The sequence below is a fragment of the Megalobrama amblycephala genome, unplaced genomic scaffold, assembly GCF_018812025.1.
Source record: "Megalobrama amblycephala isolate DHTTF-2021 unplaced genomic scaffold, ASM1881202v1 scaffold306, whole genome shotgun sequence".
Classification (NCBI taxonomy): Eukaryota; Metazoa; Chordata; class Actinopteri; order Cypriniformes; family Xenocyprididae; genus Megalobrama; species Megalobrama amblycephala.
The window spans coordinates 262,306-277,646 of NW_025953342.1; the positions used below are offsets into that span (position 1 = coordinate 262,306).

At 36.7% G+C, this 15,341-nt stretch overlaps 1 protein-coding gene across 5 annotated transcripts in view; it reads right to left on the reverse strand.

The window, feature by feature from the left end:
- Positions 1 to 15,341, reverse strand: part of LOC125261115 (fragile X mental retardation syndrome-related protein 2-like) — a 56,156-nt gene that overhangs the window by 17,829 nt on the left and 22,986 nt on the right. For 2 of the 5 annotated variants that reach the window (XM_048179704.1, XM_048179707.1), the window contains exons 4-5: positions 8,001 to 8,051; positions 5,256 to 7,051 (exon numbers count right to left, since the gene is read on the reverse strand). The exons of 2 other annotated variants lie outside the window; for them this stretch is intronic. In XM_048179704.1, the coding sequence (XP_048035661.1) occupies positions 6,941 to 7,051; positions 8,001 to 8,051 (162 nt within the window). In that variant the 3' untranslated portion in view covers positions 5,256 to 6,940. Of the gene's footprint in view, positions 1 to 5,255; positions 7,052 to 8,000; positions 8,052 to 15,341 lie in introns of those variants that run through there. One more of the 5 variants, XM_048179705.1, reaches the window with a different exon arrangement.

Genomic DNA, 15,341 nt, shown 5'->3' on the forward strand with positions numbered 1-15,341 from the left:
GTTAGCCTACTTTGAGTATTTCCATTTTATGCAACTTTACACATTTATTAATAGTAAATTAATAATTAATAAATTTAAGATCATCATGTTTGCAGCGAACAATATATTTCAGACCTAGTGGAGTAATAGTAATAATATCTAGGTCTGATTTGAAATAGGCTATATTGTACGTTTTAATGGATCACGCTACAGACATAATGATCTTATAATACATGATGCATTGCTGTGTCCATTATCCATAATTCCCACTTTGCTTCAATGGACATTAGACAACACTACAAAATATATTTATTGTCCAACATTCCCAATTTTTCTGATGCATGTCCTTAATTTAATTTCATATGTTTTATTATTCAGTGTTTATAATGCTAATACTTGAACTTCAAAGAATTTTAACCCAAACTGACTGGGATTTTAGAGAGCAAAGGTTTTGTGAAAAAAGTTATAAAGACTTATAAAGAGTTATAAAGACACAAAGTGTGTAAAATAAATTGAAAAAAGGATTTGATGATCACTAGTGATAGTATATTATTCTGTGTTGTCATCATTCAGGTTGGATTTCAGCTTTAATGTACGTTTTGCTTTAACAAAGCAGCTGATATTGCCATAGAAACTAGTGGACTGACGACTCGCTTTCACCACAAAATGGCGGATACGCATGGCTGCTGCTGGGCGCCAGTGTTTCAATGGAACGTTCTACTGAGTGTCGCTTCTTGTTAGTGTATATTCTTTGCCTTCAGACATGGTCCGCTGCAGCCGCATCATGGCGTGATGAAAATTAAGAGTCCAGAAAAGTTGATGTCTTTATTAATTGATTTATGTAGTTGTACATTTATGGTATTTAATTACATATTGCTTTTCTTTATCTTGTTTAAATATATTTCTTTGTCTGATTTGATTTTGATTTACTTAATGTTATATGTTGAATGTAAAATTTCATTGGTTTCCCTCTTAATTTGTCATGGGCCCATCCTTTACTTTATAAGCTGTTGCTTTGTTCATTCGAGTAGGTCAGTTTTGTTTGTTGGTTTTTCTGTCTGAATATTTTGACTTTATTTTCTTTTTGTTTGTTTATTTTGTTGTGTTGTAAGAACGTATTTGAACCCAGGAAAAAAAAAAGACCCATTATTCAGTGGTAAGCTTGTGTTCCTTTTTCCTAACTTCGCGGTCCCTCACACCCCTCATTGAAGAATATAGCCGTCCCGTTTACAACTGTGACAATGAACACTTTTTAGGATGAACTAAATGCTGGATTTTCAAAAGTGAAGTGTTTTGCAGCCAGTGTTGGGTAAGTTACTTCAAAAAAGTAATTAATTGTGACCCTTCACGGAAACCAGGGACACAAGTCGACAGCACAACTATTGAGCAAACTGAGAAAGAAGCGTTTTTTTTTCAAAATTGGTGATTTTCGTTTTTTTGCAGAATCTGTTAGTTGAGATCATGAAGAAGCATCTCCGTGTTTTAGGTAGCAGTATTGGTTTATTTAAAAGCGTACATTTTGAGATTGAAATCGGCTTGTTTTTCTGGGATTCTATCTCGCAGTAGGGGCGTGTCATTGTCTGTTTGTATTTCCATACTGGAATCGGATACGCCGGCTTTTGTTTCTTTTGTTATCGCCCCCGCCCTCCAAGGGAAGCATGGCTACTTGTTTATGCAGCGCTCTGGCCAGCTCTAGCTGATATCAAAATTTAATGAAGATGGACCGCAAAGAATATCGCAGACGAGCTGAACCGTGGCCGTTACACCGAAAATGTTTTGAAGTACAACATACGGCTGGATTCTTTAGCTGCGGAAAAAGAGTGGCAGGACATGTGAATTATTGGACATTTAGAGGCAAACAGACGCATAGTGCAAACTTCGGAGATGGTTACATCCACAAAGAAGACCCCGACAAAGAGAAAGTGTGCCCGAACAACTTATTTCATCTTTTCTGTTTCTTATGGGGTGAGTTTCCATAAACATCAGTTTGTCGTTTTGTGTTCATTCTAAGAACACGTAGGCTACACGTTATCTCATGTGTCTTTTGTTATTAGCTAGCTCAGGACTGTCATTTTAATTTTAATCGTTAGCATCGTATAATTTGCCAAAAACCCCCATTACTATAATGGGCTTTTTAGATGGTAATGTTAGCATCTGCTATTAATTTGAATAATGCTTCAACTGCTTGAATTGACTGGTGTGAATGACTTAGCTCATGTAAACCTTACTATTCTTGAATTGAATGTGACGCTAATAATTTTAGCCAGTTACTACTTCTTAACAAGGATTTACTAATGTAATAGTAAATGTATCAGATAAAATTCCTACGTAAGTAAAAGTATAAAGTATCCGTAGCCGTAAAATGTGCGTTATAAGTCAAAAGTAAAAGTATTTATTGAAGAGTTTAATGTACAGGTTTTTTTTAATCCTTTGACTCAAACCAGGTCTAACCACTAACTGAGGTCTAAACCAGGACTATACGGTTATCACAGAATCCTGTTCAAAAAGTCCTAATGTCAAAAAAGATAAATTACTAACATTTACAATGCACATTATCCTTTATTATTAATAGTATGCAGTCCGATTTTTCCCGTTGCGTCTGTCGTTGCTTTGCAACCATGCAGCTTTACAGGGGGTATGGCTTATCTAAATGAGATGTAAATGAGCCCTTTTGTCACTCCCAGCAGGTGAGAACAGGCGAGAAGTGCAAAATCTTTAGGTCATTTTCTGCCCTTTGAGCTTTTTTGAGTGCCTACCTTCAAATGGCCACAACTTCTCCAAATATTATCAGATTTCCATGTGTTACACATCATTGGAAAGCTTGGAGTCTACACTTTCACACTACAATTTCATCTGTGAATAACTCAAAATGCCCCAGAACTGACTTGTGTCCCTACTTTTCGTGACTGGTCACAATTACTAATTACATCGTCAATGTTGTATTTTAAATACTTTTCTAATTACTCTGTCTGAAAAGTAATTTAATTACTCAATAAGTAATTAAACATTACTAATTAGGCTACTTAAAATCCTTATAAACCTCGACAGGATAGAAAATAGAAAGGAAATTCTTTTAATAATTTAAATATGAGTCAAACATGGAATAGTGTAGCCTTTTATAGCTTTTTAAAACATTTTAGCTTTATTAAAACATACTATAATACTTAAATTTTTTTTAGTAACAAATAGGGATGTCACAATACCAAAAATCTAGTAGTCGGTATCGATACCACCAAAAGTGCACAATACTCGTTACCATGTCAATACCATGGTAAAAATATATAAAGATACAAATAAAACAACGCTAGGCCTATATATTTTTTTCAGGTAGGCCTAGATGTAATAGTAATAAGTAAAAATACCACAGAAATTGAATCAAATATAAAATAACTCTGCATAGTCATAACTGTATAAATGAAATATAGATTAATCCTTATTAAAGCTTTTTTCTTTTGTTGACATCTTCAGACAGCGACTACGCAGCCAACTGGTTTGAAATTGCGAACTCACGTGCAACTGCACTACAGCTAACGATTTTAAAGAGGCAGCATTCACTTTTACCTTTAGACGACAAATTTAGATTTTAAATTCAATAGCCTATTGATTTAAACAGAACTGTTGAACTAATTTACAGTATGTAACGCAAGTACATTGTAAGTAACTAAAAAAAAAAGGAACAGTAATCCCTTAAATTACTTATCCACTGAAAAAGTAATTACAGTAACAAATTACTTAGTAACGCGTTACACCCAACACTGTTTGCAGCACCATTGTTGCAGTTCTTGAATGATTCATTTATTAGACGCATGCCAGTCTGTTATTGTAGGCACATTGACTTTACATTTCACCCCCCTAAACATGACATGGAACAAAACAAACTGTGTTGTTGCTTTAAATGTCGGTCAGATATTCTCTTGGGTGGTCCTTGGCCAATGAATGCTGTGATGGAGTCCATACCTTCTGCCGTCAGTTTGAAAGTCTGGCTATGCAAGACTATAGGGTAACGTATTACAAGTAACAAATTACGTAATTAGATTACTTTTTTTCAAGTAACAAGTAAAGTAACATTACTTTTAAAATTATGCAATTATGCAAAATGCAAACTCAGAATAGAATGTATTAAATATATTAAATGATACAAATATACTTTATGTATTCAGCAATGTCTTTGCTGCTGACATTCGATCCAATTCAGCCATAGTAATAAGCTAAAATGACTTTAGATAGATACATTTGTTTTATTTATTTTTTATTGCTGAAGTAAGATATTAAACTTTCTTCTCCTGTATCATATTCTTCTGCAATCCAGAAAGGCAGCATAGTGGAAAGGTTGTTTGAGCTGTGCCCTCTACTGTAAAGGAGTGAGTTTATTAGGCGTGTTCGACCTGAAGCAGCGCTGCTCATACAGATCAGTGTGACATCAAAGCACTGTGAGAGTGATTTGAAAGCATACAGAGCCATCTGCTCTCGGGGTACTTTGATGTCATAAACCGATCGTTCCGCTTCAAATTGAACACACCTTTTCATTTCACTTTTGATGTGAAAGGGCCTTTACATTTGCCAAAAATAGAACTTTTGTTTTAATAATTAAAGGATTAGTTCGCTTCAGAATTAACATTTCACCCCCATGTCACACAAGATGTTCATGTCTGTCTTTCTTCAGACGAAAAGAAATTAAGGTTTTTGAGGTTTTGCTAGTGCAAGACGAGCATTTGTGGTTAAAAAGTATATACATTTTTATTTATTTTTTTTAGAAAATGACTGATCTAGCGAAGCGATAAGACCCTTATTTTATGTCTGGGATCGCGTAGAAGCTGCACTGAAACTGCAATTTGGACCTTCCACCCCGTGGACCCCAATGAAGTCCACTATATAGAGAAAAATCCTGGAATGTTTTCCTCAAAAACCTTAATTTCTTCTGAACTGAAGAAAAAGACATGAACATTTTGGATGACACGGGGGTGAGTAAATTATCAGGAAATTTTCATTCAGAAGTGAACTAATCCTTTAAACAAACAAGAAATCCCAGCCCAGGTGAGAAAAAGTAATGCAAACATAACGCAATGCAGTACTTTTCATAAACACAATTACTTCATCTTTTATAGTTAATACAATATTGTAACTAATTATTTTTAAAATGAACTTTTCCCTATAAACATATATATTAAATAGTTTATTTTATGTGAACATTTTATGTTTTATTTTCTTTTGAATTTGATTAACAATTTGGATGTTTAATGTTTATTGCTAAAACACTCTCTCAAATTGGGGTTTCGATTTATTTAGACGGGTTCACAAAACAGTTCATACTCTATTTTGTTTGACGATCATTTTCTTTTACTAATCATTTACTTGGGGGGGGGGAGGAAAGCAAAACTGCACACAGGTGTCATTGCAGAAATAATTTATTTCACTTCCATTTTAATCTTTTTTTTTCCTTTTATGTGGAAAGCACAACCCAAAAAAAAAAAAAAAAAAACACCTTTGAGAGCAGGAACTGTGATGACAGTAATATAGTGAGGGAACGGTCCTCTCCCCTTTAACAATGACAACCAGGGACACAAACGCTTGATCAGCTTCTCTGCCACTGCATCAAAACTCCCCAGCAGAGGCCAAAACTCCATTTGACAGAATTGGAGTACATTACTATGCTCTCGGATCTCGGATCTATGCGTGTACATGCACGTGTGTGTGAACTCAAGCATCTGTCTCAGTGTTACTGGCTTTATCTTAATAGGATTTCATTGTTTCCAGAGTGCCTTCTAGACTATCAAGACCAACCATCCACACCAGGGGGGCACAAAACCCCCTCCTGCCCTTCAGTCAGTTGTGGCTAAAAGGCTGGGAGCTGTTGAGTGTGTGCTACCTTCCACACTCACACTCATGCTGCCTGCCTTCCACCAGAAGGTACGGTGGACTGCTGAGGAAAGAGATTCTGAAAATTATCAGAAACCAGTCAGTTAGTTCATTTAAATCTCTCTCTAGTTCTGTTTGGGAGGGCTGCTGACACTTAAGCCACTTTCACTCCACTTTAACTAAAGAGACAAAATCCATTTGGGATTCTTCTGGGTCGTCTCTTGGATCATGTAACGTTGCTCCAAATTTATATGCTCACAACTTGTACAAACAGACACACTCGTACACACAAACACACACATTAAACGGCTTTCAAATAACTACTTGACCTTGGACAAAACGTCCTAATTTCATGTTTGCCATTAATTATCTGTCTCTCCCCCTAAACTCCAACTCCTCTAATTCTGCATTATCCTGTCATTTCCTCATACAAAATAAAAACACCAAACAGGAACCATCTACTTCATCTCATGAACAATGCAAATATTAAGGAAAAAAGAAAATACTGAAATTTTTTTTTTTTCAAATTCAAGGCACAATGTCTGTCCGTTTTGCCCTAAAAAAAAAAAAAAAAAAAAAATAAAATAAAATAGTACCACAGACTCAACTGCCAATCACTTGTGAGAGGCTCTGCCTTCAACCCATCGCCTCTCCGCTAGCTCCACCCTAGTTTAGCTAACACTGTTTCAGAGATGCGTCTATTTGGGATCGTTTTCACAATCCCACACCAGTGAGAACAAACAAACAAAAACAAATAATGACAGCAATGAAAAAACAAACCTAAAATAAAACCCAAATAGTCACGTCCTGTTTTCTGTGTTATGTCAGAAATTTGAGTCATATCCATGAGCTCATTTTTGGCAAGCTTGTCTTAAATATGCACTAAGTACTGATAGATAGGATAAACATACACAGTTATGTGTGGTTTAAAGTAGATGCGTTCGTCATTTTTTTTGTATCATTTTCTTCTCATAGACTTGTATGAATTCAAGGATTTTAGTCAATTTTCATTCGTCAGTTTAAAGGTTTACGTGAATGCAAGCAGGGACAGAGTTTGCCATGGTGTCTTGCTTTAGACGTGGGTCTTGAGGGGGCGAGATGATTTTTATGAGACGCCATTCACCAGGGCTACAGTCTCCCCGGACGATGGCACACCGTTGCTAGGGGAGCGCTTGGAGGGAGTGCGCTCTTCCTTACTCGTGCTAGTCCCATTTTCCTGATGAAGAGAGAATGAAATGCAGTTTAAGACTTTGTTCTGTGCCTAATCCTCATGAAATTGTCCTTTTACCTAAAGGAAAGCCTTTAAACATTTTATGATGGTGGTACAGCTGCTATACACACACACTAGTGTTGTCACGATACCAAAATTATGACTTTGATACGATACCTAACTAAAATATCTCACTACCAATATTGAATCGATACCATGGAGAAAAACTAAAACTACAGTAAATATAATTGAATATGACAGAGCTTAAAATTTATTGTTTCATAAATTAATAAAAAATAAAATAAAAAAAACACTACCAATCATGTCACATACTAACCTTTTTTAATGTAATTTTATATCACAATATAGTCATTTCATTTTATCTAACAATATATTTAAAATTATTTTATCTTTTATCTGCATAGTCTTCACTCTATAATTAACTATACAATTACTTTATTGTTGTTTTATTAACATTTATCACACAGATAACAGCCGGTTTATTAGGGTGCCATCTCTTTAAGACCTGATGCACGGATCCAATAGGCCTACAGTGGAACACACACAATTTCTTTACGTTCACTTAAGACACATCCTACTGTGTTTGCATGGATACTCGCCAGGATGTGCATCTTAACATATTTGACCGTTCAGCGCAATAATCTGTGAAAGAGAGCTGAATTAGCGATTGCATGCTGTCTGAAAGGCATCTTACTGCGAGCACACTTCACAACTCTCTACAATGAGATTAAAACACTTGCATATGCGACAAAATCTTCATTCTGGGCGACTAAATGTCCATCATTAGCCATTGGCTAATAAATTCTTAGATTTTACACACCAGTGTGTAAAAGAGGCTAAGTACAAGTTCAGCATAAATATTTTTACTTGCTGAAAATTCTGTACTATTTCAATTCAGCTCAATGAATGAGCAGCGTACTTGTATTTGACGTACCACAAACTCTAGTGTAAAGGCGCGTGCCTTGCCATCACTTTGCAGAGAATGCTGTGTTTCTCAAACATGCAAAAAGAGAGAGAGAGAGAGAGAGAGAGAGAGAGAGAGAGAGAGAGAGAGACTTATTACATACCAAGCAGAATCAACGTGCTACATGTAAATGATACTTTGTTGTATTTTCTTTTCAAAATAACAGAATTCATTGGGAATTATTCAGCTTTTAAGAACAAGCAGAAGAGATGCTTGAATCTCATTGGCTGGCGCTCATCTTTTACCGTCTGTTGTGATTGCAGCAAATCAGTTCGAGCAAACGCTGACAACCTGATTAATATTTATGAACCCAGCAGCTCATGAATCCTTAATGCATTGTATGTTATTAGTAGTAGAATTAGTAGTGGTAGTAGTAGTAGTAGTAGTAGTATCTTTTAATAATTACTATTGTCTATTACTATTATCTATTTTTTTCCAGAAACACTGAAATGACCAACAATATCTTAAGCACCACCACCAGTCTTAAAGGGGACCTATTATGCAAAATTCACTTTTGCATGGTGTTTGGACATAAATGTGTGTTGGCAGTGTGTGTACACAACCTTGCCTGGAAAATCCAGCCTCACCACTGTACCAACGGATGAGTCTGGACGGCCATTGAATCAATTCGATTTCTAGGGCGGATCCGAGCAAATCCGAGCAAACAGGAAGCGGAGTAAACCAATCAGAGAAGGGCGGATATGACGTTAGCAAAGCGACAAGAGATTTAACAGCGAAAAGTAAATAATTAATGTGTTTTTGGTCATTTAAAACTGAATTCACGGCTGAATAGAACAAACTCTAGGGTCTCCTGTGCGCAATCTTTGTTGATACTGAAGGGACTTTCGCCGCACTAGAGTGACGCTGTTTGTGTCACTGAAATAAACGAATCTGATTGCACGGTACGGTTTGGAGTTGACTTGAATCGCGACGGAGGGCGGACTGACCAGACTGATATATCTTGTAGAAGATATATCAGTCTGGCCTTGCCAGGCAATACACAACCACCCTATAGTGATTAAATAAAATCCAGAACAAGCCGTTTCCAGATCCCTGGCAGTGTGAGGTCACAAAAGCCACAGGTCACAAAAGCCACAGGTCCCACCAACGAGTGTTGACAGACACTGCCGTTTGAACACAGAACCGCCCTGAGCGAGTTCACAGCGAGTCCGCCATTACTGCACTGATGAGAATGTCTCCCAAGCGTTTTAGGTATTCTGTAGCTGGATGGATTAATCCACATAGCTCTCTTCATTTACTACCTAAATCTGAGCTGCTGAAAACAAGGTGGATTAACTTGGTTTTCCAGGAAAATGCTCCCTCAGTTCTGCCGAAATTCGTTTATGTCTGCGCGAATCATTTCACACCGGACTGCTTAGTGAACAAATATCAATACAAAGGAACAATACAAAACCGAGACTGCTAAAATGTGCTACTCAAGGATATACAAGTAAAAACTGTTTGTGATCCAGCTAACAGTCTCCAGAGTGATACTGGATACGGCAGTAATGAAGGTGAGAACACTTTATTACAGTTCATCTGAGTTTATTTACGGGTATAAAGTTTATTAAGCACCACCCGAAAGGCATAAGGTCTTTATACATTTGTTTACTGTTAGTTGTAACGAGTGTTTCTGTATTTTTCGCTATGTTGGTGATGATAATACAAGGGAAAGAGAGAGCGTTTATTATAGTGTGTCCTGACTGACTCCCGATACCGTAGAATCAGCTCTTGAAGCTCCGCCCTCTTAGGCCGAGCACAGCAGCTCATTTGCATTTAAAGGGCCCACACTGAAATGGCGTATTTTTGCTCAACCACTAAAAGGGGCAATTTTAACATGCTATAAAAAATTATCTGTGAGGTAATTTGAGCTAAAACTTCACATACACACTCTGGGGACATCAGAGGCTTATTTTACATCTTGTAAAATGGGGCATAATAGGCCCCCTTTAAGTTCAGTTAAAATGACAAATATGCATTCATACATGGTTACCAAGTTTTAGTTCTAATTACTAAAGTTATATCATTAAATAGTGCTTGATTATCATAATATCTTAATATAATTCTTGACTAAAAAAAAACATCTCTTTGCTCTTGCATACACATAACACATTATCAATACATTTACATTTTTCAAATACGTTAAAGGATTGTTACGCTGCAATAATTAGGTCGGCCGGAACCGAGAACATTTCCTATAACACTAGATATACCTGTACATCAGAATAAGAATGGCATCTACGCTAATATCTGTCTCTCTGCTTATCCTGAGGTTTTCCGGGTGCTGGATCCAGGCCGTATCCAGATCAGATGGAGAACCTGTGTCTGGACCAGACTACAACGTAGCCCAGGAGACAATGGGCCTACAGATCCAGTTCTGGCTGCATCTATAATTCAGATTTTTAATCCCTGTATCCGCTTACATATATTTATATATAATCTATTTTTAATCTCTATAATAAAAATGTATAATTCAGATTTTGATCTCCATATCCATTTACATATATTATATATATCTTCCAAGGGGTTTTTTCCCTCCTAGGACTTTTTTCCCCAGTGTTAGCACGCTGGGTTTTTCTCCTAGGGGGTTTTTTCCACCCCTGGGAGTCAGCCGACATTGGCTTAATGTAGCACCATCTTGTATATGTTACATATTACCACGCTTGTTTGTACAGCTCATTTTTAACCACTTCCCTTTTTTCTGTGCTTCTAATATGTAAAGCTGCTTTGAAACAATTACCAATTGTAAAAGCGCTATATAAATAAATTTGACTTGACTTGACTGATGTTGTGTATGTTCAGATATTAAATCAAACAGGAATCATATACAGTCATGTGAAAAAGTTAGGACACCCTATTGAATCACATGCTTTTCCATATCAGCACATTAAAAACAAACAAACAAACAAACAAACAAACAAGGTCCTTGGCAGGTCTTAAAATTTGGAAAATAAAACCTCAGATGAACAACACGGCATATCAGAACGTGACACTTATTTAACAAAAATAAAGCCAAGATGGAAAAGCCATGGGTGACAAACACTTTTAGCAGCAATAACTTGAAGTAATCATTTTCTATATGACTATCAGTCTCTTACATCATTCTGGAGGAATTTTGGCCCATTCTTCTTTATAATGTTGCTCCAGTTTATTAAGGCTTGTGGGCATTTGTCTATGCACAGCTCTTGCAACAGCTTTTCAGCCAGGATGAGGTCTGGACTTCCACCTGGCCATTGCAACACCTTTATTCTTTTCTTTCTAAGCCACTTTGTCGTAAATTTGTGGGTGATCATTGTCCAGTTGCATGACCCAATTTTGGCCAAGCTTTAGCTGTCGAACAGAAGGCCTCACATTTGACTCTAGAATACTTTGGTAATACAGAGGAGCTCATAATCGACTCGATGACTGTGAGATGCCCAGGGCCTGTGACTACAAAACAAGCCCAAAATCATCACCCCTCCACCAGCATGCTTGACTTTTGGTAAAAGGTGTTTGTTCTGATATGCTATTTTAGTTTACCAAACTTGGTGCTGTGTGTTATGGCAAAACATCTCTACTTGTCTGTCCTAGACTTTGTCCAAGGACTTTGTTCCAGAAGTTTTGTGGTTTGTTCAGATGCAACTTTGCAAACCTAAGCCGTGCTGCCATTTTTTATTTATTTATTAAAAAGAGGAGGCTTTCTCCTAGCAGCCTTGACAAAAATGCCATACTTTATCTTGCCATATCTTTTTCCAATTGTACTGTCATGAACTTTATCATTTAACATTAACTGAGGCCTGTAGAGTCTGAGGTGTAGTTCTTGAGTTGTCTGCAATTTCTTTGAGCATTACACGGTCTGATCTTGGGGTGAATTTGCTGGGACGTCCACTCCTGGAAAGACATGTGTCTGTTTTGAATGTCTTTCACTTGTGAATAAATCTTCCTCACTGCAGAATGATGGACTTCAAATTGTTTAGAAGTGGCTGTATAGATTGATGACAGCAACAATTTCTTCTCTAAGATCATTGCTGATGTCTTTCCTCCTTGGCATTGTGTAATGACTGAGACAAATCAGACACAATTATTTGTTAGTTCAATAGTTTTAAGCTCACTCTGGGATCCGACTGTCCCCATCCCCCGAGAAGTTCTCAGTTACCAGTTTTATTGCACCAATAAATGCCGCATGGAGAGCAGAGAAGAGACACACAAAAATGTGCATTTTTCCTGCATTATCCACACATAACACAGACTCTCTTACATTAATGTATATACAGACTTCTATAAATGAACAGGCACAATCCCAGGAAATGAAATATTATCCATTTTTACTGTTGCTGTATTACAATCATTGTATTCACGTATTTATGTGTATGTTTTATGATACATTTAAGTTAACTTCAATCATGCAATGTTTAGTGTCTATACATTCGTAGGGGGAAGATTTAACCCCTTACCAGTCACCCCCACTTTTGGCCAGGCAGTGAAAAATGACATACCCAAAATAAAATGGTTGCTGCTTACAAGTCCTCTGGACTACACACAAAACCAAGGTATCATTTGAAAGCTGACACTTGACAGTTTACTATGAAAGACTCAGAATTACTCTAGCAATTACTAATAGAGAGATAAAAAAGCTCAAACACAATGGATATATATATATATATATATATATATATATATATATATATATATATATATATATATATATATATATATATATATATATATATATATATATATATATTTATTTTTATTTTTTTATTATTTTTTTTTTTCATAATAATTGTTTATGAAAATTAAAAATGCAAAAGGCAGATACATAGGGGCCTGGACACATAAGCAAACTAAAGCCATATGTCTAATCAATATATGTTTAAAATTTGAAGGTGATGCAACCAAAAATGAATTTTTTACAACCATTTATTTCAGTGCATGTCTAGGCACCTTTCCAAAAAGGCCACTTGGAGATGCCAAAGGGACACTTGGTAACCACCTTTTACTGTGAAGTATAAGAAGCCTATTTGATCATTTCCATACATTTTATCATTCCAATATGACAAAGCACAATTTATATACTATATCTGGTATATTTTTCTTTCCTCTTAAAAGTTTAGAAAAATGCAATCCAAGGATCATTTACATACAGCAATATACAGCCATACCCACCCTTTTGTTGCCCTGATGGCACATTTACACAATCTTAAATTTTTCTATTCAAATTCCAAGGATCATTGACATACAGCAATATACAGCCAAACCAACCCCGTTGTTGCCCTGATGGCACATTTACACAATCGTAAATTTTATATTCAAATTCCAATGATCATTTACATACAGCAACATACAGCCATAGCCACCCTGTTGTTGCCCTGATGGCAGATTTACATCTGGCCTCGGCCTATAAATCAGCCATGTGCTCGACATCCAACATAGAAAAGACTGGCAACAACTTCAGACGAAATCCTCAAGATCTCTCCTCAACCTGCCGATCCGACGCTCCTCAGCCTAAAGGCATTGTGCAAGTATCGTACATTTTAACACTAAACAGCGATTTAGTATTGATTTGTAAGACTTACCTTTGCTATGGCTAAAAGAAACTGATGATTCCTTTCCAGATTGTCTTTGACTTTTTCTTATAGCTCTAGTAACAGTACCTCTTCCGGTTCAACTCTATCATTACTCATTCTGACCTACGTATGTGTGTGACCCTTTGTGTATGTTATGTTATGTGTTTGTTAGTTTAGTTATGAGTTTGGGAGTTAATTAATAAAGATTGCGCACAATACATGTTTGGTTCTGACTCCATCTGCTAATAAATTGCCTCTTAAGTGATTTAGATCCCAATTTAGATATGGAACAATAAGAATGTTATTTTTCCATAACCTGGAAATTAACACTTCTTAGAATTAATAAACAATCAACACTGAGTGTTCACTGGACGAACAGGTTAATTGATTGTAATATTAATCTTAATGTAATGTACGATCAACGTATCGAATCCCTTGAGTCACAGAGGTGGACCAACGTCTTGAGAATCTAGAGGCTGCTTGCTCTGGGCTCCGAAAGGACAACGAGTGGCTGCGGGCTAAAGTTTCGGACTTAGAGGGGCGTAGTCGACGGCAGAATGTTCGCATCATGGGCCTACCTGAGTCCATTGAAGGTCCATGCCCGACTATCTTCTTCTACCAACTTCCTGTTGAGGTTTTCGGCGCTCCCAAGCCAGCTTCGGGGCAGAGACCACGTCCGGTTATTCTGCGGTTCCAACGCTACCAGGTGAAGGACTTGATTATTCGCGAGTCCCGTAAAAAAGGCACCCTGACCTATCAAGGCCACACGATTCGGACCTTTGAAGGTTATAGTCCTGATGTCGTGAAGCTGCGTGGTGAGTTCAAAGACGCCATGGCAGAACTTTACAAACACAGACTTAAACCTGCTCTCCTCTTCCCAGCCATATTACGCATCACACTTGCCAATGGTGAGAAAATGTGGTTGCTATCGGCTTCTGAAGCTAACAACTTCGTTCGCAGTTTAGAAGCACAGTAGTTTACATTGAAGCTTTGGGCTGCGGCCAGTTACTTTGGTATCTTATTGACGATATGTAGTTTTTTTTTGTTGTTGTTGTTATTTCTTTTTCTTTCCCCTGCGCCTGGCTCATGTTAGTTTAAGTTTTGGTTTCATCGCATCTGGCACTTGAAAGGGCTACTGTTTTTGTATAATGCTATCTTCCGTAGGCACTTAATTTTTTAGTTATTCTCTGAATGATGTCTTTTTGATGTTTTTTTTTTTTTTTGCTGATTTTGGAGCCACTTAACTGCAGACGATTTGACCCTAAAACTATTTGTAAACTATTTGTAAACTATTTGTAAACTATTTGTAAACTATTTGTAAACTATTTGTAAACAGTTTTTATTTGTATAAGTTCCTTATCCCAGTGCTCTGTTTAATACACTTATCATTTGTTTTTTTCTTTTGTTTGTTTGTTAACTGTTTATACAGCTGTATATGGTTGGCATAAATATAATTGAGAGGTTGTGCTGCAAAATAAAGGGAGGGCTTGTAGTCGGGAAGTTTGCTAGTTAAAGTGTTCTTCGATGCGGACCATTGTATCCGCATCTGATAGGGGTTTTGGGGTGGGGTCATGTATGTGGGTCTTTTTTTCCCCCCTCCTTTTTCTTTCCTTTTTTTTTTTTCTTCCTTTTCTCTCTTTATATTTACTTTCTTACTACTTACATTTATTTTGGAAGCAAAGAATATTTGTCTCCGACAAAGGGTTATATTACATATATTACCTTCTGCAATTAGAGCTACACCACCTAGTGGTTCACTTAGGTT